The 24,159-nt window shown below is 44.0% G+C and overlaps 3 protein-coding genes and 1 long non-coding RNA gene across 7 annotated transcripts in view; 3 read left to right on the plus strand and 1 right to left on the minus strand.

Moving 5' to 3' along the window:
- Positions 1–3,270, minus strand: part of LOC101637719 (zinc finger protein 585A) — a 10,311-nt gene extending 7,041 nt beyond the window's left edge. Inside the window, exons 1-2 of the mRNA XM_012730506.1 lie at positions 3,188–3,270; positions 888–1,085 (exon numbers count right to left, since the gene is read on the minus strand). Of these exons, the coding sequence (XP_012585960.1) occupies positions 888–917 (30 nt within the window). The 5' untranslated portion in view covers positions 918–1,085; positions 3,188–3,270. The remainder of the gene's footprint in view (positions 1–887; positions 1,086–3,187) is intronic.
- On the plus strand, positions 1,068–14,509 carry ZNF383 (zinc finger protein 383). Of its 4 annotated transcripts, none has more exons than XM_012730536.1 (5): positions 1,068–1,088; positions 9,631–9,687; positions 11,129–11,255; positions 11,559–11,654; positions 12,321–14,509. In XM_012730536.1, exons 2-5 carry the CDS (start codon positions 9,679–9,681, stop codon positions 13,523–13,525), a joined length of 1,437 nt encoding a protein of 478 aa, XP_012585990.1. In that variant the 5' UTR covers positions 1,068–1,088; positions 9,631–9,678; the 3' UTR covers positions 13,526–14,509. The 4 variants fall into 4 exon arrangements, with proteins under 4 accessions (XP_012585990.1, XP_012585988.1, XP_012585987.1 ...); XM_012730534.1 differs by lacking the exon at positions 1,068–1,088 and adding an exon at positions 6,049–6,319; XM_012730533.1 differs by lacking the exon at positions 1,068–1,088 and adding an exon at positions 6,353–6,580.
- Positions 14,510–17,363: 2,854 nt separating this feature from the next.
- On the plus strand, positions 17,364–20,213 carry LOC105854179. Its single transcript, XR_001145880.1, has 3 exons — positions 17,364–17,451; positions 19,004–19,056; positions 20,137–20,213. It is a non-coding gene; the product is annotated as an uncharacterized LOC105854179 (long non-coding RNA).
- Positions 20,214–22,691: 2,478 nt separating this feature from the next.
- ZNF527 (zinc finger protein 527) overlaps positions 22,692–24,159 on the plus strand; it is a 5,476-nt gene continuing 4,008 nt past the window's right edge. The window contains 2 exon segments of the mRNA XM_012730522.1: positions 22,692–22,755; positions 23,325–23,420. Coding sequence (XP_012585976.1) covers positions 22,692–22,755; positions 23,325–23,420 — 160 coding nt within the window.

Raw genomic sequence — 24,159 nt, forward strand, 5'->3', positions numbered from 1 at the left:
TGTAGCATGAGTTTGATCCCCAACCAGGAAGCTGACCCACAAACAACAGCAGACCTCTCTCATTTCACTTGCTGCTCCCCTCAGCAGTGACTTTCAGTAGATCTCCCTTTTCTGCTCCCCACTGTCTCTGGTGAGTCTTCTCACCCCCCTCACCTCTGGCCCATATTCCAGTTCTTATATGCATAAATAAATCTTAAAAAATAATAATAATAAAGAAAAACCAACATCTGAAAACACAAATTTCAGAACCAAAATTAGAGAAAACATTCCCATGGGAGGAATCAGTTTAGGAAGTTGAAACAATTATGTTTAAAATCCTGCATGAAAGTGATTTCTAACCAGGAATTTTATTCTCAACTAAAAGGTTAACATAGTAAGTTGGCAAAATAAAGGACAGCTTTCCTGGACATTCCACTTCTCCACTGTCACACAATGGATGTCAAGATAGAAACCATGTGTTTGGGGTCCTCCCTGGTAGTGCAGCAGGTTAAAAGCACAGCATCATGAAACTATCTCAGCCACTGTAGCATGAGTTGAGTCCCAGCCAGGGAGTTGATCCATGTGGTACGGCAGACCTCTCCTGACCTGCCTGCTGCTCCCCTCAGCAGTGGATTTCAGTAGATCCACCTGTTCTGTTCCCCACTCTGTCACTGGTGAATCCTCTCACCCCCTGCACCTCTGGCATGTACCCCAATTCTGTGTGCATAAAAAAAAAGAAACCATGTGTTTGCTGCTCATTGCTGGCAGAAATAATCTAAATGTTTCAGCATGGTCCAAGAGTCTCTGGCTGCTTTCGGTGGTCCTCAGCCACCGCCCTGAAGATTCTGGTGACAGATCAGAGATATCTACTCCCAGGACAAATTCCCACCCCAACAACTTCTCCTCACCTCACATGAACCATTTTCCTCTGGAGCCATGACTGGGATTTCTGGGAAGATGCCCAGTTAGCTGGTGCAGTCCTACTGGTATTCAGCCTTTACTGTTCCAGGAGCCTAGAGCGTGGACGTCAAGCAGAGTTGCTGGGAGAGGTCGGCTGCAGTCTGGAGGAAGTTCTGGCTAAGGCGCTGCCAAAGGCACCAAGAAACCTGGTAAGACAATGTCCACGTGGTTAGTCATTCCAGCATCACCACATATACACCCCAAAGCCAGGCACTGTAGAGCAGTGGTCCTCAAAGGGTGTGCATTTGAATCTCTGCAGGACTTGCTAAACTATGGTTCAAAATTCACAGCCTCACTCCACAGTTTCTGAATCATTAGTACAAGAGCAGGGTCTGTGTTTACCTCTCATGGCTGCTAAACCAAAACAGCACAGACTGGGCATCTTAAAAATGACAAAAATGTCACTTCCCCTTGTAGAGACTGGGAAGTCCAAGATAAAGTACCAGCAGGAAAGCCTCTCCTGGTTTATTGTCAGCCTTCTCACTGACTTTGGGTGAAGGGAGCTCTAAGCTTTTTCAAAAAATTACATCCCAAATCCCTACCTTCATTGTTACACTTCTAGAGGTTAGGATTTTAATGTAAGAATTTCAGGGGACACAAACACTCAGAACATAACCAACTTCAAAGTTTGCATTTCCAGTGAGTGCCTAGGTCATGCTGTTGCTGCTGGTTCAGGACCCAACGTTTGAAAATACAAAGTTTAATACAAACTATGATAGTTGTAGTAAAATGTGGGGAAAAAAAACAGTATATGGAGTGACATTAATGAAGACCTGCTATTTTACTGTCTTTTGGCTTTGAGGAAGATATTTCAGTTTTACCTTTGAAAGTGAGAATGAAAGTTCCTACCTTATGGAGTTATGAAAATTAAATAAGATGCTGGGTATATAGTATTCAGCACCTCTCTGCCACACAAGAAACAGCATACATGTCAGCAATTATCACACACCATTATATACACTATGAAATAATGTCAGTAAAACACATTTATTTATGTAACAGAAGTGCCACAAGACACTCACTGCATAAATGGTGGTCACATTACTGGCCACCCACCTGGACCAAAGCAAGCTACAGCCCAATCACACGCTGTACTAGACTGAACTCCAGCAGGGCTAAACATTTCAGTATATTATTTTTAAAGCTTCAATGAATATTAAAATAAATTTTAGAAGTATATAACATTTTGGTGGGGGGGTAAGAGATTTTACTAAATGTGAGAAAAATCCAAAAACAATACAGAAAAACAATACATTTCTAACTAGATATTTCCTAAGAAAGTGCTAGACTATCCCTCAAAAACCAACATAAAGACATGTAGAAAAACTTTCAATGCTTAAGTTTTCCCTAATGTTAAAAAAAACCCTAGCAATCAATAGCAAAAACAAAAGCCCAGGACCAAAAAGAAAGGCTATGAAAATTCATAGAAAAAAGAATTAGGTGGCATTCGGTCCAAAAGGTTCCTATTTTATTAACAGAAAAAATGCACTGAAACAATAGATACATTTTTTTTTTTTTTTGTCAGAACTGTAAAAGCTTCACAGACACACACAGAATATCCAGTGCTGGAAAGCATTTGGGAAAGTGAGTTCTTCTAAAAATTAGTGGTGACCATTTATGATTAAAGAAAAAAGGTTACATATCTAAAGCAGAACCTGATAGACGACAGGACAAGTGGACAAATCTTTACACTGAGTTTACCTTTCTCTTTAATTACGCAGTAAAAAATACCCAGTGTAATATAAAAAAGTAAATTCAGTAATACAATACAGAACACACCCTTCTGTGTAAAAGATGAGACATTTCCAAAGATCTGAATTAGGCCATGCAGCAATTTTCTAACTCGAGAGTTACCCACAGATGTTATTTGAAAGAGGGACGGCTTCTAACTCACTCATGGATCACAGGAGGAAAAAGAAAACTGACCAAAAAACCCCCACTAAGATTTAAACAACGACGCGACACACCCCAAAGTTTCTGAATGCTTAGGAAGCAAGTTCATCACATTCCATGACCCACCGCAGCTACCACCAACGTTGTCATTGGACAGATCCTGTCATGGACTCTGACTTCCCTCAGCCAGTCCACAAATCAATAAGACCTGCAACAAGGACCGAGGCCCACCCCTGATCACCTACAGGTACCGCCCCCCGCCCCACTAAGGGACGTCAGACACCGCCCCCTCCTTGACTCCAAATCCAACATCACTGAACCCATAGGACCCCTAATCGAGACACAAGAAAGTCACCTCAGAGATCCCTCGGGATTATCATATGGAGATGCTTCAGACACTGGCGGCGAAAGGTTTCAGGACCCCCGCCTTCACTTCCGGCCCGGCCCCTAGCCCCGCCCCTTCGGGCTACTGCCACCGCGCATGCTCGCCACTAACTTGGAAGCCGCTGCCGCAGCACCGTTATTGGCCCCGTGCCTTTTCCGTACGAGACGCGGTCGACTAGAGAACGTGGCTGCGCCCAGTCGAGCTTCTGATACGGGCCGCCATCATGGGGGCGTGTCCATTCCGTACAGCCGTGGGAACAGATCTCCGGTGGTTTTTTTAAAGCAATGCGGGAATTGTCAGCAAGAGTGGAGGGCGTGCCCGAGTCTAAGGGAGGCCCCGGACTGGTTGGAGCTGGATGGGATCCGGCGCTCTGTTTGGCACAATGCTGAGATCAGTTACCAACTGGGAAAAAAACACCCTGAAAGAGGAGAACCAGAGAGGGAAAATCACCGAGGCCTACAGTCAGACGTCTCATAACACGTCTGAGAAAACACTGGGATATGAGAGCAGAAGTCAGGAGGGTACAGAGGGTGGAAAGTTTTGGATCTGAGTCCACTGCTGGGAGAAAACACCCAGCAAGACAGAGAAGTAAGGATGGGCCTCCCAGTCCGCTTATGGGGCAGACTTGGGTATTCCAGTCCCCTCCTGAGTGAAACCAGAGGAAGTGTCTCCCCGGAGCCTGGTGCCAGGAGTGGAGACATCAATCCCTGTTTCTCTCTCTTAGCCTCAAATTTTGAAACAAAAGGAGTCAGCAGTAATAACAGATAGCAAGTCTTTAATGCAGCCAATGTGTAAGTGAAACAACTATTTTCATGTATTTGAAATTTAAAATCCAAATAGTTACGATATCTTTACGATGTAAAGGAAATCTTAACTCTAGTCTCTGACTTCCCTTGAATTTTACATGGAACATTCTGAAGCAGCTAAACCTATCTCCCTATATCCCCCCTTTGGGTTCTGGCTGTAAGTGGGCGATACAAAGACACAATTCCTTTCACTGATGGACTTCTAAACATTCTTAAAACTCAGCTTAAATATTGCCTGTTCCAGGAAGTTCCTCTACCTGACAAAGAAAGGTAAGGGGTTTCCTGTACAACTGCAAAGGTTGCATCAGTGCCAGCAGGTGAAATTAGGTGTTTTAAGGTGTTAATGCACGACATTAGCGTGGCATACTGGGTGCCTTTGTGTCTGTCTTGTCCCACTTTGAGATTCAGCTTAAAATAGGACCAGTTAGAGGCCTGAACACTGTTGATACAGCTTTCCTTTTTTTCCCCAAATCTGGTCTTAGGAAAATCTGTGGTAGTAGCGAACACACATATATCAGCAGTCTAAGAATTACTGTTTATTTTGTTGGTAATATGGTTATGTTTAAAAGTTCAAACTTTTAGAGATTCTTAGGGAGATATTGATGAGCAAAATGATTAAATTGAGGAGAGGTGATAGGTGAAACAAGGGTAACAGAATGTTGGCAAATGTTGCAGTAGGATGATTATATATTTCTCTCTTCTTGTATTATTTGCTCAAAAATTCCATAGTAAAATTTCACTAAAAAGGAAAGAAAATGTGTGTTTGTAGTTATTAGCTAATACTGTTTTCACAGCAATATTAATATAGTCCCTATTTTATTTATTTATTTAAAGATTTGTTTTTTAAAGATTTATGCATACAAGAACTGGGGTGCATGCCAAGGGTGTGTGAGGTGAGAAGACTCACCAGAGTCAGAGTGGGGAGCAGAACAGGAAGATATACTGAAATACACTGCTGAGGGGAACAGAGAGCCTGTGGGGCTCATTCTGTAGCAGTGGTTGGGGTGGGGTTGGGGAGCAGAAGTGACCCTGAATGCCAAGGCAAATAAGGGAGAGAGACCCTGGCCAGGGGCGGTACATTTCGTGATACTGCTGTGCATCCTGAAAAGATTTCTTAAAAGGAACACAAAAGCATTAAATATGTAAAATTAGTAAGCTTCATATATTAAAATAAGGACTTTGTTCATCAAATGATTAAGAATGAAATGACAAGTTACAAAGTGAGACAGACAAACTTAGAATACAGGACTACCAATGATCAATCGGTGGCAGAAACTGATCCTAATTAAGTAAAACATAATAAACTCACTACATATAGATGAGACTTGAACCATCACTTTATAGAAAAGGAATCTTCTGGGCCATTAAACGTATGAAGAGATTTTCAACTTGATTATTTACCAGGGATATGTAATAAAGATTTTATTCAATTTGTTTGACAAAATTAGTCTGGCAATTGTGGAGCAAATTATACTTTGATGATGGGACGTTAACTGTTTGCAATCACTTTGGAAAATAATTCATGTTTTGTGATCTGTCATATTCCCATGCACTATGATCTCAGGATTGTATCAGCGTCAGCAGGTGAGATTACGTGTTTTATGGATACATGAGTGGCTTTGATGTAGACTGGCTTTTGACACATTGCAGGTAACTTACAAGTATAGTTAGGTCAGTTCACATGTGGTTCACAACAATAAAAGTCTGAAAACAACCTAAATTCCCATGAACAGGATCAAGCTAATAAGCACCAGTGACAAACAAATAAAAATATTGGGTTTTACGCAGTGAATACCAAGATACTCAGAGTCTCAAAGAAGGTTACAAATCCTCCTAGCTCTAAGCGGACGCCCAGCCCCTCACTGTGGACAAGCTCAGTGTAGAAACTCATCTAGAACAATCTACTTGGGCAGGTTTCTCTTTGAGGCGCTAGACTACATTTCCCAGAAGTCCTTACGACTCTAATCAACTTCCAGCGTGGACCCAGCGACCTTTTTTTAATTTTTCATGGCACGGCTCCCTGGGCTGTAAAGTTTCGAGAAAGCCTTCTCCAGGATGTTGCACCTGAATTGTGTGGGAGCCCAAATGCGAGAGTGCCTCTGGATCTCGCAGATTCTTGGCAGCATTTCAGAGAGGAGAGCAGGGGTGTCGGCTTGGCCCAAGCTGGGCACTGGCACGAAACCGGAGGCAGTGCGTCATCTTGCTGGAGGGACTACATTTCCCAGAGGCCCCGGCGGGCGCAGGGTCGCCGTTCGCTCGCCTGCGGGACCCTCGGCCTCCAGGGAAGAAGTGCAAGGTGAGAGGCCTGGGTCCTGGGGTCACGATCGGGCTCCGCAGCTGCGTCACCGGGGTCTGAAGGGCCCGTCCGGGCGGGTCCGAAGCGTCGCGCCTTTGTGCGTTCGTCGGACGGAGGGAGGAGGCAAGAAGTGTGAGATTCCATGTGTGGACTGTGACTGTGACCTTACGTTACCTTGTTGGGCTCCGAGAGCAGGTGTGAGTGGGTGCCCGGCGGTGGCCGCCTCCTTGTGACTGACCATGCGCGGAACTCTACGTGCAGGTGTGATTTTGGATTTCCTCGTGAATGGTGTGTGACTGTGACGTGGCGTAGGTGTGACTGTGTCCTCGTGGGGGGATTGGCACTGTGTGATTTTGTGTGGCTGTGTCGGGACACTGTAGAGAGCCAGATTATGTTAGCTGACAGATTGTGGTATGTTTGCTGAGTGTGCTGAGCTACCAGACCGTGAGGATGTGAACGTGACCTTGTAACTTTTTGTGGCATTGTGTGTGTGGCTAGAACAGATCTACTGGAATACACTGCTGAGGGGACCAGCGGGCTGGTCAGGAGAGGTCTCCTGTGCTATGTGGCCGGGGATTGAAGTCACATGGCAGTGGCTGCAATAGCTTCATAGTGCTGCGCTTTAACCCGCTGTGCCAACAGGGAGGGGCCGAGCTGTGCTTCTGCGCAGTTACGTTTTTTAGGTTCAGCCTTGCTGTTATAGGCAGCTCCTCTTACCCCTCCTCATTTTCGGATCCTTTAAAAAGAGCTGCTCTAAACATACTTTTATAAGTATTCTGATATACATATATATGCTTTACAGAGTATAAACATAAAGAAATGGTATTATTGCTGGAATATAAGATATGTTTGTATCTTCAAAATTCCAAGGTAATGTTAAACATTTTCAATATGATTATATTAGTTAAATTCTTACCAATAATTTATAGCTGTAATCATCTTGTATTCTCACCAATATTTGGTCACTTGATACTTTAATTTTGTTTAACTTACTTACACATACTAGAACTGGGATGTAGGCCAGGAATGTGGGGGTAAGAGAACTCACCAGAGACAGATTGGGGAGTAGAACATGCGATCTACTGAAATACACTGCTGAAGGGAGCAGCGGGGAGACAGGAAAAGTCTGCTGTGCCATGTGGGTCAGCTCCCTGGCCAGGGATGAAACTCTTACTGCAGTAGCTGGTGATAACTTGATGATACTAAGATTTAACCCCTGTGCCACAAGGGAGGCCCTGTTATTTTAATTTTTGATGTATCTGTTGAAATAACGGTATATCATGTGTCTTTAAAAGTATAACATACAGCCCTCTCTGGTGGCACAATGGGTTGAAGTGCAGCACTGCACGCTGGCTGCAGCTGTCTTCCGTGCAGGTTCAACCCCTGGCCCTGGAGCTGACTCACATGGCACAGCAGACCTCTCCAATCTCACACACTGCTTCACAGCACTATGAAGTTATTCAAAGCCACTGCTGTACGAGTTCGATTCCCGACCTGAGAGCTGACCCACATGGCCCAGTAGACCTCTCCTGTCCTCTCTGTTGCTCCCCTCAGTAGTGTGTTTCAGTCCATCTGCCTATTAATCCCACTCTGATTCTGGTGAATCTTCTCACCGCCCCCCCCACCTCTAACCTGTACCCCAGTTCTTGTATGCATATTCTTGTATGCATAAAATAAATCCTTGAAAAAAAAAGAATAAAGTGTAGTATACACTTTAAAACATGGAAATTGGGCTTTCCCTGGTGTTACAGTGGATCAGAGCACAAAACTATGAAGCCATAGCAGCCACTGCAGCATGCGTTTGATCCCCAGCCAGGGAGTGACCCATGTGGTACAGCAGACCTCTCCTGACCCGCCTGCTGCTCCCCTCAGCAGCGTAGTGAGTCAATCTGCCTGTTCTGCTCTCTGCTATATCTTTGGGGAATCCTCTCACTCCTCCACACCTCTGGGCTATTCCCCAGTTCTGTATGTATAAATAAATGAATCTTTTTTAAAATACAGAAATTAAGGTATTTTTTGATGTATTTTACAAAAGTGAGCATATATTATTTTAACTAGAAATGAAATCAGGTCGGGAAATAGGATTTTAGGGGCCCAATTATTGTTCCATCCACTTACTCTTCCAAAGATACCCACTATTCTCTTTTCTGTAGCCATACGTTAATTTTTTGTATTGTTGAATTTTTTGTCAATAGAATCATACATGCCACTTTTGTGCTTAACTACTTTTGCTCAACATTATGTTTTACATGTTATATTTGTGTATAGGTATGTTTCATCCATGTTATTTCATGATTCATCATTACTATTTAAAATTCCTTTGTGTGAGTATACTATAGTTTATCTATTCCCCTAGTGATTGGCATCTGAATTGTTTTTGCACTGCCACTATTATAAACGAGGCTACCCATAAGCATTCTTTTAAAAAAAAAAAAATATTTCTTTATGCATGCAGAACTGGGGTACAGGCCAGATGTGTGGGGGGTGAGAGGATTTACTAGAGACAGAGTGGGGAGCAGAACAAGTAGCTGTATTGAAATACACTGCTGAGGGGAGCAGCGGGCGGGTCAAGAGAGTTACGCTGCGCCCTGTGAGTCAGCTCCCTGGCCAGGGAGTGAACTCGTGCTGCAGTGGCTGTGACAGCTTCACAGGGCTGTGCTTTAACCCGCTGCGCCACCCGGGGGACCCCCCATGAGCATTCTGGTCTTTGTCTTGGTGCAAGTATGAATTCATTTCTGTTGGCTATACCCCCAGGAGTGAAATATTAGGGTCATAGATGATGCATATATTTAGCTTCAGTATATATTTAACAGGAGTTAAGCCACAAATTACCAACATTGAGTATACAGTAAACAGATCTCACCCACTAGCTTTAAGGCTGAATTCTTAATTAATATCTGGTTTACCTGTTATTTGTTTCCTAAAAATTGGTAGACTGGATTAAGGTCTAGAAGCTTAATCAAAATCACTTTTTGTTGTTTTGGTCAAGGTTATTTCATAGGTAATAATATGTGATTTCCGTAGGACACATATTATATCTGGTTTTCACTTTTTCAATGTTAGCCAACATTGATGGGTACTGTATAGAGTCATCGATTTATTAGAGACTGCAAAATGTTATTTTAGTTCTATTGTTCCTTCTTCATAGATTAAGTGGGACTTGGTTTCACAATATAAGATCATTAGGATCTAAACTGAGGGGAATGAAATAGGTTTTACTCATTAACCTATGGGTGGTAAGACCACTGTGATTTCTAGACCATTTCTTTGCTTCTTCAAGCCTGCCTTCTCAGAACTCTGCGTTTTTTTAGGGAAGCAGCCCCAGAGAGGACTGATCACCTGCTGCCCTACAGGAAACTATGGCTCAGGTGAGTGGGTACATCATCCTACCAACAAAACAGCGGGCCCTCCATGGTGGCACAGAGGGTTATTGCACAGCACTAAGAAGTTATCCCCAGCCACTGCAGCACGAGTTTGATCCCCACCAGGGAGGTGACCCACATGGCGCAGCAAACACCCCACCCACCCCCTGCGCCTCCCGCTACTCCCCTCAGCAGTGTATTTCAGTAGATCTACCTGTTCTGGTGAGTCCTCTCTCCCCCATACCTCTGGCCTATACCCCAGTTCTTATAGGCATAAATAAATAAATCTTCAAAAAAAAAAAAAAAAACCAGCAATAAGAACAGAACCACCACCACCACTCACCAAATTGAAAGGGCTTGTGAACATTTGCTTTCATTTTCCTGACATTTATAACTAATGGGGTCCCCCTTCAGGTTTCTGATCCCTATTCATTCTAGCCAGATAATCACACACCTTACATACCCCTCTTTTCTTGACCCAGCAGTATTATTGTCATTTAGGACAATAAGTTTTCAGCCCTCTACATGGACTATGATACTGTCTTTTAAAACAAACGAGTAAATTTGTAGACTTGTCCTAGCTGGACCTTGATTGAATGAGGTGGAGGTATGAATGCTTACCTGGAAATAAACATGGACAAGCCTACATTACCTCTACAGCTGGAATTCTCTAGTAAAATAGGATGGCCAGTGGCGTTGATAGCTGCCTGTGTTAGGTTGTTGCAAAATCTGGTTTATGCAGCTTGGAAGATTGCAGGGTTGGTAGCTGAAGCAGAGAAATTTCTAGAGCTGTGTTAGAACAGCCCAGAGAGAAGTCCATTTTAAGGTTGAATAGGAAATACAGAATTTCTATATGAATCACCAATTTTATTTCAGAAGTAAAGATAGGATGGTGGATGATTGCAGTGGCATCAGCAAGTTCATAAATGAGATCATACTGTCAGAACTCAGAAAATCTTTTAAATCTTACCCTGTTTATCTTTACTGTAGAAAATTCTGGTATCCGACAAATAATCACTAAAGAATGTGTTAACAGGAACTTATTCTTTAAGCATTAAGTCCTAAGGGTAAACTACCATTGATGAGGCAGACACCCTCCTCTCTTTTAGCCAATTCAGGGGAGTTTATCCCATATATTTTTTAAGATTTATTTTATGTATTTATGCATACAAGAGCTAGGGTGCCTGCCAGAGGTGCAGTGAAGGGGGTGGGGGAAAGGTGACTCACCAGAGATAGGGGAGCAGAACAGGCAGATTGACCAAAGTACACTGCTGAGGGGAGCAGTGGGGAGAAAGGAGGGGTCTGCTGTGCCATGTGGGTCAGCTCTCCGGCTGGGGATTGAACTCAGGCCTTAGCAGCGATAGTACTGAGGGTAAACCTAGACCACCATGGAGGCCCTAAAGCATTCCCTTTATTATGCAAGTAATCCACATGTTTAATGTTTCAGGCATCAGTGGTATTCAGTGATGTGTCACTAGACCTCTCCCAGGAGGAGTGGGAATGCCTGGACCCTGTGCAGAGAGCCCTGTACAGAGATGTGATGTTGGAGAACTATAGCAACCTGGTCTCCGTGGGTAAGGGCGCCAGTCTCAGTAATTTAGACTTCTCTGGAATGTCTGCTGCTTCCTCCGTGACTTTCTCAGCTGCTGTTTGTGTTCCCTGCTGAATTTCTATTCCCTGTTTGCCAATGAATGATGTGAGCTGAAATGAAAAGGAAGATTAGAAAGTAGGCATTTGGCTGGTACTGAAGCTTTCTCTTACCTTTCTTTGGCTGTTTCTGTTGTAACGTCTCGTCTTTGATCATCAACGGACTGGATCTTTCCGCTGGCTCTATCTGCCTACAGCATAACCATGTTCCATATCTTCTCTTGGAGCAGGATTTTGCATTCCTAAGCCTCAAGTGATCTCCTTACTGGAACAAGGAAAAGAGCCCTGGATGCTCGGCAGGGAACTGACAAGAGGCCTGTGTTCAGGTGAGAACGGATGGAGGGGAGCAGGCCTTTCCCATTAAAAACTGAGCTGATGAGGGAAGAAACAGTACCTGAGACCTTTTAGCATCATCTTACACATGCCTGTTGTATTCCTTCCTCACTACTCTTCCTATTACTCTTCTCCACATACCTCTTAATTTCCAGTAGAAAGTATCTTTCATTTCTTCTCCAAAAAAAACTTTGCCCATATTCTATTTTATTTTTTAAAGATTTATTTATTTATTTATACATACAAGCTCAGGGTACAGGTCAGAGGTGTGGTAGGTGAGAGAATTCATCAGAGACATAGTGGGGAGCAGAACAGGCGGATCTACTAAAACAAACTGCTGAGGGGAGCAGCAGGCGGGACAGAAGAGGTCTGCTCCATGGGGGTCAGCTCCCTGGTTGGGGATTGAACTCTTGCTGAAGTGGCTGTGGGGAGCTTACTAGTGCTAGGCTTAACCCCACACCACCAGGGAGGCTCCTCCTTGGGATTTTCTAGTTTCATAATCTCCTGCCTCTGCTTCCTGCTTTATATCTCATTAATTTCTGTCCATTTTATACTTTTTTTTCACATTAAACAGATAATGTTTTTCCTTCAATATTGTGTTTATTATAACAGTTTGATATTTACAATGGGGAATAAGATTTTTACCATTTCTTTTTCAGATCTGGAATCAATGTGTGAAAACAAGTTACTGTCTCTAAAGAAGGAAGTTTATGAAATTGAATCATGCCAGAGGGAAATAATGGGACTTACGAAGCAAGGCTTTGAGTACTCCAGTTTTCGGGATGTTTTGGACTATGGAAACCACTTTGAAAGACAGCTGGGATATCCAAACGTGCATTTCAGCCAAGAGATATTCACACATGAGTACATGCCCACATATATTCCACATACATTGTTCACTCTACGTCAAATAATGAATAATGAAGAGAAGCCTTATGAATGTAAGAAGTGTGGGAAGGTCTTTAGTCAGAATTCACAGCTTATTCAACATCAGAGACTGCATATTGGTGAAAAATCTTATGAATGTAAGGAGTGTGGGAAATTCTTTAGTTGTGGCTCACATGTTACTCGACATCAAAAAATCCACACTGGTGAAAAACCCTTTGAATGTAAGGAGTGTGGGAAGGCTTTCAGTTGTAGCTCATACCTTTCTCAACATCAGAGAATTCACACTGGTAAGAAACCTTATGAATGTAAGGAGTGTGGGAAGGCCTTTAGTTACTGCTCAAATCTTATTGACCACCAGAGAATTCACACTGGTGAAAAACCTTACAAATGTAAAGTCTGTGGGAAGGCCTTCACTAAGAGCTCACAGCTGTTTCAACATGTGAGAATTCATACAGGTGAGAAGCCCTATGAATGTAAGGAGTGTGGCAAAGCTTTTACACAGAGTTCAAAACTTGTTCAGCATCAGAGAATCCACACCGGTGAGAAACCCTACGAATGCAAGGCCTGCGGGAAGGCCTTCAGCAGTGGCTCAGCGCTTACCAATCATCAGCGGATCCACACTGGCGAGAAGCCCTATGAGTGTAAGGAGTGCGGGAAGGCCTTTACTCAGAGCTCCCAACTTCGACAGCATCAGCGGATTCATGCTGGAGAGAAACCCTTTGAATGTCTTGAATGTGGAAAGGCCTTCACTCAGAACTCCCAACTTTTTCAACATCAGCGAATTCATACAGATGAAAAGCCTTATGAATGTAGCGAATGTGGAAAGGCCTTTAATAAATGCTCAAACCTCACTCGGCACCTAAGAATCCATAGTGGTGAGAAGCCCTATAACTGCAAGGACTGTGGGAAGGCCTTCAGCAGCGGCTCTGATCTCATTCGTCACCAGGGAGTTCATGCTGATGAGTCCCAACAGTGAAAGCTCTTGTCACCTTTCTATTATTTTAAACAGAATTACTGTTTGATAGTTACTGTCTTTCACTGTTGTTTCTCAACATTTTTTATACAAGTATATTTCACTCTGCCTTATGAATTCAAATTCTGAATTACACTTATACTAATGAAAGTTGTTAAGTAATTCCTTGCTCATGATTATTTTCTACCTTCTTGGTAATTGCTTATTTATATTTGCATGTGTTTTAGGCTGCCTTTTTTGTTCTCTATATTTGTACTTACACCAATAGCACATGGTTTAAATTGTGTGATTTTATTTGGGGATTCCTTGTAGACTCATAACTTTGTTTTTAAAGTCAGTGTTTGTCTTTTTGTTTCATTCCACCTATTTCTGTTATTGTAAAACAAAAGCCAAAAACCAGAAACAAAAGTGAAGGCTTATTTTAATTATTTTAATCTTGTCAGCTAGAGATAAATACTCTCCAGTCGGAAGAGCAGATCCTACTAGACTTTGGTTTTAAAGAAGTCATCATGGTTTCCATGTTGTGCTCTCGCTGCCAAGAAATATAGTTGCCGTTTTAGTGACTATAAATTTATATTATTTCTAATGACATTTACTCACTTTTGAAAATGGATTTATTATTTGTGTGATGGATGTATCTAAGATTTTGCAGTTATAGATTCTTCCCTGATTAATACGACCCAACATTTATTTCTGGTTGCTTGGTTTACTTTTAAAGCATTTATTCTAATTGCTAAATTTATCTACTTTTTCACATTGTAACCTGTTTTCTTCCTTTTTATTAACCCAAATTCCAGCCCCACCCTGAAGATAACCATTATTATCAGATTATTGTTTATTGGTTATGTATTTTTTTTAAACCTAACATATTTTAATGGCATTTTACTTCTTGTGTATCATTACATATAATCTTGCTGTATGTATTGGTTTGTTGTGAGGGTTAAATGAAATAATAACTGTAAAGTGCTTAGAACTGTTCCTATCAAAGTAAATATTAAGTAAAGGTTTTCTACTTTATCATTGGTCCACTCATTTTCATAATTATCTTTATTATTTTTTGTAGAACGGATTTTAGCCATATTGCTTACCTTTTTGTAGGTCAATGAATTCATAGTTTAAGAAAAAGAAATGAATGTAATCAACATAACACCTTTTTACATCATTATCTGCAGGGAGTCTATAGAAAGAAAAGTATGTGCATAAACTTCATACATCATCTTTATGCTGCTCAGATCCTAGTGTCCATCTAAGAGCTTGTAGATACAATAATAAACAGTTTAAGACATGGCAGTTGAAAAGCAGGAAGAGATAATATTTTCTTAATAATTTGTTCCCCAAAGAAGCAGAGCACATTTGACAAAAATGGGAGAAATACATTAAATGAATGAATATTCCATGTCCTCATGATTAACATTACGATTTGCTGTTATACTGTTTTGTTTTATTATAACATATATATTTGCTTTATCGACAGAGCCTCTCAGCCTGATTCTCTCTCCACATTGTGTGCCCCATCCCCATCTTTCTTTTTCAGTTCCCCCATTTCATTTATGTTCTTGACAGCCCAGGCCTGATTTGGGTTCATTATGAATTGTTTTGTTTTTTGTTTGAAGATTTATTTATTTATGCATACAGAACTGAGGTACACGCCAGCAGTACAGGGCTGGAGAGAGGTTTCACCAGAGACAGAGTGGGGAGCAGAACAGACAGGTCAACAAAGTCCACTGCTGAGGGGAAAAGCAGGGAAGAGAGGGGAGGTCTGCTGTGCCAGTGGGTCACCTCCAGGGCAGCTTGCAGTGGTGGCTCCCAACCTGCTGTGCCACCAAGGAAGGCCACTGTGAATGCTATTAACAGTTATTCCTTAGTCATGGATATGAAATCCTCCCTGAGCTGTGTCAAGATGGTCATTTGCTTATCTTCCAAGAACAGTAGGATGGACCTGTAACAATAGGACAGAATTGCCCCTCCCAATTTTATAGCCCCTCCCATTTTAAAGAGACAAACCAACAAACCATTTTTTGTAAGTTGACTAGTTGTGTTTCCTAGCACAGGCCCATAAGAGTGATCACTGCCCTCAAGATGACATCTTACTGCCTGGAATGAAAACTGCCATGAAGACAGACCAGCAGGTGCCAATGAGGTTGGTTTGTGTAGTGTTCAAGCTATTTATCTCTCTACTTACTCGACTATGGGTGTCAAATTTAAGAGCATACAAAACAAGAATGATGGGTCCTCCCTGGTAGCACAAGGGTTAGGACGCAGCACTGCAAGCTACCCACAGCCCCTTCAGTGTGAGTTAGATCCCTGCCCTGGAGGTGACCCACATGGTGCATCAGACCTCTCCTATCTTGCCTGCTGCTCCCCTCAGCAGTGTATTTCAGGAAATCCACCTGTTCTCCCTACTTTGTCTCTGGTGAATCCTTTTATCTCCCTCACCTCTGGACTACACCCCAGTTCTTCTACGCAAAAACAAATACATAAAAATATTTAAACAAATAATGGAATTAAACTTTTGGTCTTTGAGGGTCTCTATTAAAAGATTGAGAATAGGGCCCTCCCTGGTGGTGCAACAGTTTAGGGTGTAGCACTCTGTGAGCTAGCATCTACCACTTCAGTGCAAGTTGGATTCCAGCCCTGGAGGTGATCCACATGGCATGGAAGACTACTCCTGACCCACCCACTGCTCCCCTCAGCAGTGTCCTTCGTTAATCTGCCTGTTCTGCTCCTCTGGTGAATCCTCTCACAGCCCCAATATCTCTGGCCTGTACACCAGCTCTGTATGCATAAATAAATAAACCTTAAAAAAAAAATACTGCCATAGCTAATCTTCCCACAGGTTTCTCACCCAGTCTGTTTCAACCAGTCCAAAACCAAGAAGCAAATGCAGTTTCTTCACGTGTCTCTGCTCCATGTGCCTCTACATGCGCTTTTGGCGCTCCATCCTTCTCCAGTCTCCTCCTAGCTCAGCTCCACCCTCCCTTGGATAAGGCAGGGAACTGGGCCCTCCCCTTTGCCTGAAGACCACCCATTTACACAACCAGCATGCCAGGTGCCCTGTAAACTATGTACTCCAGGAGATCCCATACCACCAGCCCTAACTGACCCTTGAGAGTGAGTGCAGGGGAGACCCGCAGACAAATGATTCTGCCAACAACTCACCAACAGCTGTAATTTCAAGTTCCAAAGTTTTGGAGCTTAATTCTGTTTGCAATTCTGTTCTTCCCCTAATCCTTTCTCTTGCACTAAAAGTAAGCACGGAAACAAGGCAAGCCCTACTGTTTGTTTGTCATATGTGAACTACTGCGGAGTAAGAAGCCAGTTACAGAAGTCGTCACGCCTAAATTCCGCCACTTCCCGCGCACACAACTCATATTCTTAGGAGACAGACGCAGAATCTGTCACACAACTAACTGCGATCACAGGACATGATTTAAAATACAGAAGCTCATTGCAATGACATAATCCATCATCACACAAGGGACGTTGAGCAACGGCGATCACCCACAAAACGCCACCCGAGCATTCAATCATAGGCACATCCATACGCAACTTCATTTTCGCACACACAGTCGCCTAAGGTCATTGCGTGTCCAGGTTTACCGGTGGTCGCAGGCGGCACTCTCAGACCCACGCCACTGCTCCCGCTGCTAGGGGCGCAGGCGCGACTCGGAGGCTTCTGGGAAGTGTAGTTCTGAAAAAGCGGCCGCGGCACAAAGCATTCTGGGGCTTGTGGTTCGCGCGATTGGAAATAAAAGCTGAGTGGCTGGTCCAGATCCGTTTGTTGTATGTTCCCCCCCGGAACACTCACCCTCTCACCTCAGGTCCCCCCCGCCCCGCCCCGCCCCGCCTCGCCCCGCGGGGGGTTCTGGGAGGAGAAGTCGCGGCTCTCAGGGCGCTGGGCCGGATTCCAGAACCCACGGAGCCGTGAGGTAAGTTGGGCCTGGCTACCCGCGAGAACCGGAGCACCGGAGGGCCAGTCTTAGGCAGGGGCCGGCAGGGACGGGGACGGAGTCCAGGCGGGGCCTGCCTGGGAGACAGTAACGTCACTGTGTGTAACCGGATAGGCGATGCAGGTGTGACATTGAGTGGTCAGTGTGTGATTGTTGGACCAGCTGTCTGCAGGTGCAGTTGCGTTTCAGTGTGTGTGACAGCAGATTGTGTGACCAGGACCATCCGTCTCCGCAGGTGTCATTTTGTGTAATCGTGACAGGGTGTGTGACTTTTTGAGTATATGACGCAGAGTAGTTGCGTCATCTCTGCTAAGGCTCAGACATGTAGATCTGTGATATCACAGCTGTGTGATTGGGTTAGAGTGTGTGACATCACAGCTGCGTGTGACATCACATCTGTGTGATTGGGTCAGAATGTGTGTGTACATGAGACTGACACTTGATGGTGTGGGACTACTTTGTGATTGTGAAGCCGGAGCGATTACAGCTGTTTGCCCAAATTCACAAAGTTAGGAAGTGACAGAAACTGAACGTTAGCCCAGGCTCCAGAATCCTTGTTTTTAATTATTCAGCTCCTTTGTCCTTTCCCACACTGTGGAAGTGATATATGGGAGCCCTCAGTTTGAAAATGTTGGAGAGAGTTAGTTGCCTTTGACCCTGCACTGGGACCCTTCTGGATGTGGGAACTTAGTCTGGCTTTTTGCCTTCAGTGGCATCACATGCAGTCTAAAGACAGGGTAGTGAGGTCATCCTCACAATGGCGGCTATGGAGGAGAAAAGCCCAACCTGAGCCCCAGTCTTCCTCTCCAGGGAGTTGCAGCGTTAGCTCTGCCCTTGTCAGAACTCTTCCTTGTTTGGTGCTGAGGGAGCCTGAGCCCTGGCGCTTTTTCTGATGTACCAAGTGAACTAAGTTTTTGATTCTAACTTTCTCAATGAATAAAAATATCCTCGTTTCCTTTCCAAGAGTGTGTGTAGCAGCAAGGGTGGCACTTCACTATGCCAGGGGTTGGCTTGTGCAGTCTTGCCAGTGAGGAAAGAAAGTTTCTGCGAGATGTAGTGACTTGCCCAGGGTCTTAGAGGAGGGGAGGAAGCAGATGAGCATGGGGTCAGCATGCTCTAGAAAGTCCACATCTGGGCCCTCTCTGGTGGTGCAAGAGTTTAGGGTGTAGCACTGTGTAGCAGTCCTCAGCCACTGCAACTCAAGTTCGATTCCCGGCCAGGGAGGTGATCCACATGGCACAGGGGACCTCTCCTGTCTGGCCTGCTGCTCCCCTCAGCAGTGTGTTTCAGTGGATCTTTGTGTCCTGCTCCCCACTCTTCTCTCCCCTTGTGCCCCATCCTGTGTACCTCTGTCTGTGCCCCATTTCTTGTATGCAAACATAAATACATTTTTAAAAAATAGCCCAAATCTTTTCCATTACCTTCTTCAGAGATTGATGGCTTATCTCATACCCAGAAAACAACACCCAAAGGCATACATAACTGTTAAAAATAGAAACTTAAAAGACTTTCTTCTTTTTTCTTTACGCAGATGCTGCTTATAGGTACAGGATGTGGAGAAGACTTCATTGATTCACTTTTCAGGTTGCAAAGCCTTTTATGGACAGTTTCAAGTTGCACTGCTCTGAGGAAATAGCTTTCTTAGAATTGGTTTGTCCAGAGTAGCCCAGAATTAGGGGATTGTGCATCTAAATTATAGTTCAAACACAACCATCCCATTTTCAGATTAAGGAAATGTCAGTCCTCAGAGGAGGAGGAACTTATTTCAGGTTATATGGGTTGTTATCAGTTTGGTATTACAATTTGTGAATATTTGCTTCTAGCTGCCTTTCTGTGAAAGTAATAGCTGCCATCTGACTTTGCTTCTTTGAGAAATATACAGCATTCATTCCTCAGGTTATGTGGAAAATTTCCTGTCCTTGAAAGGAGAGTTTTTAGTCACACTGCAGTTTGACTCTTAAGACTTTGAGTTGGCCTTTATTTTTTTTTAAAGATTTATTTACTTATAAATACAAAACTGGAATAGAGGCCAGAGGAACAGGGGGTAAGAGGATTCATCAGAGATAGAGTGGAGGACAGAACAGGCGCATGTACTGAAATACACTGCTGAGGAGAGCAGCGGGTGGGTCAAGAGAGGTCTGCTACGCCATGTGGGTCACCTCCCTGGCTGGGGATTGAACTTGTGCTGCAGTGGCTGTGATAGCTGCCCTTTAATCCATTGTACCACCAGGGAGGGCCTGAGTTAGCCTTTTTTTAAACAAAAAGATTTATTTTATTTATTTATGTATTTTAGAGCTGGGGTACCAGCCACAGGTACAGGGGTGAGAGAGTTCACCAGAGACAGAGTGGGGAGCAGAACAGGCAGAGCTACTGAAAGACAGTGCTGAGGAGAGCAGCAGGCAGGACAGGAGAGGTCTGCTGGGGCCTTATGATAAACTGCCATAGTTACCATTGGTTGAACTTTAGATTTGATCGAGTTCAAGCTACATATCTTAATACCAGTCAGGACTCAGGGGTGAAGGTCAACTTTGGCCTTTTTCTCAGATCTTGGAGGGGGCATGGAGCTTCTGGGTACCAGAAAGGGGTAATAGTTCTGTCTTTATGAGTCTCAAGTCAGCAACCTAGGGCGGGTCTGCCATTTTTTTCTTTATTTTCTCATCTCAGGATTTTATTCTCCAAACGGGAGCATTGAAGAAGGAAGGAGGAATGGCTGTTGGACTTTGTAAAGTCGCGTCCCAGGGAAGTCTATGTTCTCACTTTGTTTCCAGAAATTCTGCATCTTTTATCAGAAGTTTGTGGATCAGTTTCATGAACACTCTTGCCATTTCTTTCTCTGCACTTTTGTTCTCATCATCCTTCTACAAGACATTTAGTATCCTTTTTTAAAAAAAAATTTATTCATACAGAACTGGGGTACAGGCTAGAGATGCGCAGGGTGAGAGGATTCACCAGAGAGAGTGGGGAGCAGAACAGGTAGATTGACAAAGTACACTGCTGAGGGGAGCAGCGGGCAGGTCAGGAAGGGTCTGCTGCGCCATTTGGTCACCTCCAGGGCAGGCGGGGATCGAACTCATGCGGAATTGGCTTAAGCTTCTTAGTGTAGTTCTTTAACCTGCTGTGCTACCATGGAGGGCCCGCATTTAGTATCCTTTTTACTCATGGCTGTGTTCCAATTGTGGTGGAACAGAACTCTATTTTTTTTTAAAGATTTATTTATTTATGCATACACAACTGGGGTACAGGCCAGAGGTGCAGGTGCAGTGAGAGGATTGATCAGAGGCAGAGTGGGGAGCAGAACAGGCCGACTGATGAAGTACAATGCTGTGGGGAACAGTAAACAGGTCAGGAGAGGTCTGCCGCGCCATGTGGGTCACCTCTGTGGCAAGGGTCTAACTCTCACTGAAGTGGCTTTAGCTTCTTAGTGCTGTGCTTTAACCCACTGAGCCACCAGGGAAGGCCCGAACTCTATTTTTTAAAAAGATTTATGTACACAAGAACTGGGGTACCAGTTTTTTTGTTTTGTTTTGCTTTTTTTTTTTTAAGATTTATTTATTTATTCGTACAGAACTGGGGTACAGGCCAGAGATGCGGAGGGTGAGAGGATTCACCAGAGACAGAGCGGGAAGCAGAACAGGCAGATCCAGGAAGTACACTGCTGAGGGGAACAGCGGGCAGGTCAGGAGAGGTCTGCCACGCCATGTGGTCACCTCCGGGGCAGGCAGGGATCGAACTCATGCGGAAGTGGCTTTAGTCTCTCAGTGTAGTGCTTTAACCCGCTGCGCCACCAGGGAGGGCCTTGTTTTGCTTTTTTTAGTAAATCTTTTACTAAAAAGTTTTTAAAAAATAGGGCGAGGAATTCAAGAGTGAGAACAGGGCAGGAGCTTGTTGGTTGTGTTTTGAGAGACAGAATATGATACATCATGGGTGGGGAGAGCTTATTGGGGCGGAACTGTAGAGTTACCTTGTGGGGCTTTTGTGCATTCTGGTCATTTCTAGAAGTACATTGAATCAGAATGTTTGTGAGACTCAAAGGGCAGCTGTTTACAAAAGAGCTGCGTCTTGGGCTCTGTTCAGGTCCTTACCCTACTGGAATCAGAGCTGTCTGAGTGAGAGGACCCTCAGGGGCATGGGGACCTTTGACTGAAGGACAGAGGCCACACGGGGGTGCTGCTGTGGGGAAGCTGGGGGTGGATGTTGTTCCTCATGTGCTTCTGCCCCAACTCTTAGGTATGACTGAACCCAACTGAAAGCAGGGTGGGGGCAGGAGCTCTCAGTGCAGGTGACAGGATACAGCCTGGTCAGGTCAGCTCCAGGCCCAGGGGAGCGCTGAGATGCACACGGAGTCACACACCCTGCGAAGTGCTGGGGCTTCTTTCCTTTTGCCACATTGATCCATATTTCTACTATTCGAGTAACTATTTGATGTTTTATTTATTTACTTTTAAAGATTTTATTTATTTCTGCGTAGAAGAGCTAGGGTATAGGCCAGAGGTGTGGGGTGGGGGTGATGACCAGAGACAGAGTGGGGACGGAAGAGGCAGATCCACTGAAACCCACTGCTGAGAGGAGCAGCAGGAAGACAGGAGAGGTCTGCTGCGCCCTGTGGGCCAGCTCCTTGCTGGGGATTGAACTCAGGCCATGGCCAAGGGCTATATAGATGGCAGTGCAGAGACTTCACTCATAGGCCACCATGGAGGCCCTCCACAGATCCTTCATTCCAGGATACATTCTTGGAGAGTTCTTCGCGTATATAGAGGCCCTAAATTTATGGTTACACCCTTTTGTTAAAGCCCAATTCAAGGTCTTCCTTTACCACCTGACCGTGGCCATTATCTCAGCCTAGGGAATATAAAAGACGTCTGTGTTTAGAATTTCTTGGTACTGAGTGTATGTAGCATAAAGCAGCCCTTGTGGCATGTCTTACACACTCATGTCTTGTGCTGTAAGCTCAATTTCTTCCGTCTTTATTTTTTCTCATTCACAAAGGTATAATATTTTCAAGAAGTGCATGTATTTCTAGTACTTCTTTCTCTCCAACCACTTGACAAACCTGCTCTTGTACTGGTTCCACAGTAATTATTTTCTGTAAAGATTTGACCTCTGGCAGAATTCATCTTTTCTGCCAGAACCACATGGTAAACAAGAATGTGTGTTTTTTAATTTCAGGGTTTGGTGACCTTCAGGGATGTGGCTCTGGATTTTTCCCAAGAGGAGTGGGAATGGCTGGACCCATCTCAGAAGGATTTATATAGGGAAGTCATGTTGGAGAACTACAGGAACTTGGTATGGCTTGGTAAGGATATCTGTCCCATCTCCAAAATCTTCCCTCTGGGGTGTTTTTGCTTCCTTCATTGGGAATACCTAGGGCATCTTAAACACTTAGCTGAATTTCTATTTCCTGTTCCCAGGAAATGATTTGAAATAGTTTGATCAAATTAGAAATGAGTAGTTCCTTTTGTTGACAAGCGATAATTGGGAACAGCAGTGTCAGTTTGGGATAAACTGAAAATATAGGCTCCTACTCTAGACCTACAGAATCAGAAAACTCTGGGAAGAAGCCCAAGAGTTTGGGTCTTAACGAACCTGCCAGTTAATTCTGATGGCCATTAAAGTTCAGAACCACTGTGGTTTTTGATTTAGCAGCTTAGGGGTCGAGGCCTGAGTGGGCGTGTCTGAGTCCCTAGGTAATGGCGCTTAAAGCTTTTCACCCTCCATACAGCATCGTTCCATTCTTTGGCCCTTTCTCTAAAAATGTCTTTTCTTGCCCAAGACCAAGAGATTGAACTGGAGTTCTGGAACAGCTTAGCCTATTTGTACATCTGTCTGTCTCGTTTTTCTTCTCCCGTCAACAGGGCTCTCAATTTCTAAGCCCAACATGATCTCCTTATTGGAGCAAGGGAAGGACCCTTGGGTAGTGGACGGAGAGACGTCAGATGGTCACTGTGCAGGTGAGTGGGGGAAGCGTTCCCCGCCCTCCCTCGCCCCCAGGCAGGGCAGGCTGCCCTGCCCCACTGTGCCCAGCACCTCTTAGCAGACACTCTCCTGGAAATCTTTCCTGTACCTCGCCGTGTTCTGTACTCCAGGTTTTCTTCCCTTGGGGGATCTCAGTCTTCTTTTGAAGCTTCTTTTGATACTTCCTTCATGTTTCTACAAATAGGATCATGTGGCTATTTTTTGATTATTTTTTCAAGTTTAGATTTCACCCCATATCTTCTGAGAAGGTAAGAACTGAGCAATTCAGCACCATTTCATCCTGAGACCAGCATGTGTGCACACACATGTGCATATTTCCCAACCCCTCCCGGGCCAGTGCCACAATTTGGTTGCTCACTAGTCAGTGTTGCTTTGTTAAGTGCCCGTTGTAGCTGTGCTGTGCATATACCTTTCTGTGCTGTGATAATTTTTTCGAGGAATCATTACAAATATACATGTATGTATACATTCTGTTTTGGCTTTATACCATACAAGTAAACATTCATCAGTCCTTTCATGTGGAGTCAAGGCCTTTGATTTGCCTGTGATCCGCTGAACAGAAGTCAGTGGTTTTTCTTATCCAAGGCATGCCGATAATGCACTATTGGACTACCATTGCTAGCAGCTAATTTCTTTTAAAGGTAAAGCAAAAACACTCGCCAACCAGAATGTGTATAGAATCTGAGTAGTTTTTTTTTAAATAGTCATTTTTTT

The sequence above is a fragment of the Condylura cristata genome, unplaced genomic scaffold (assembly GCF_000260355.1).
Source record: "Condylura cristata isolate star-nosed mole 26May11 unplaced genomic scaffold, ConCri1.0 scaffold00028, whole genome shotgun sequence".
Lineage (NCBI taxonomy): Eukaryota > Metazoa > Chordata > Mammalia > Eulipotyphla > Talpidae > Condylura > Condylura cristata.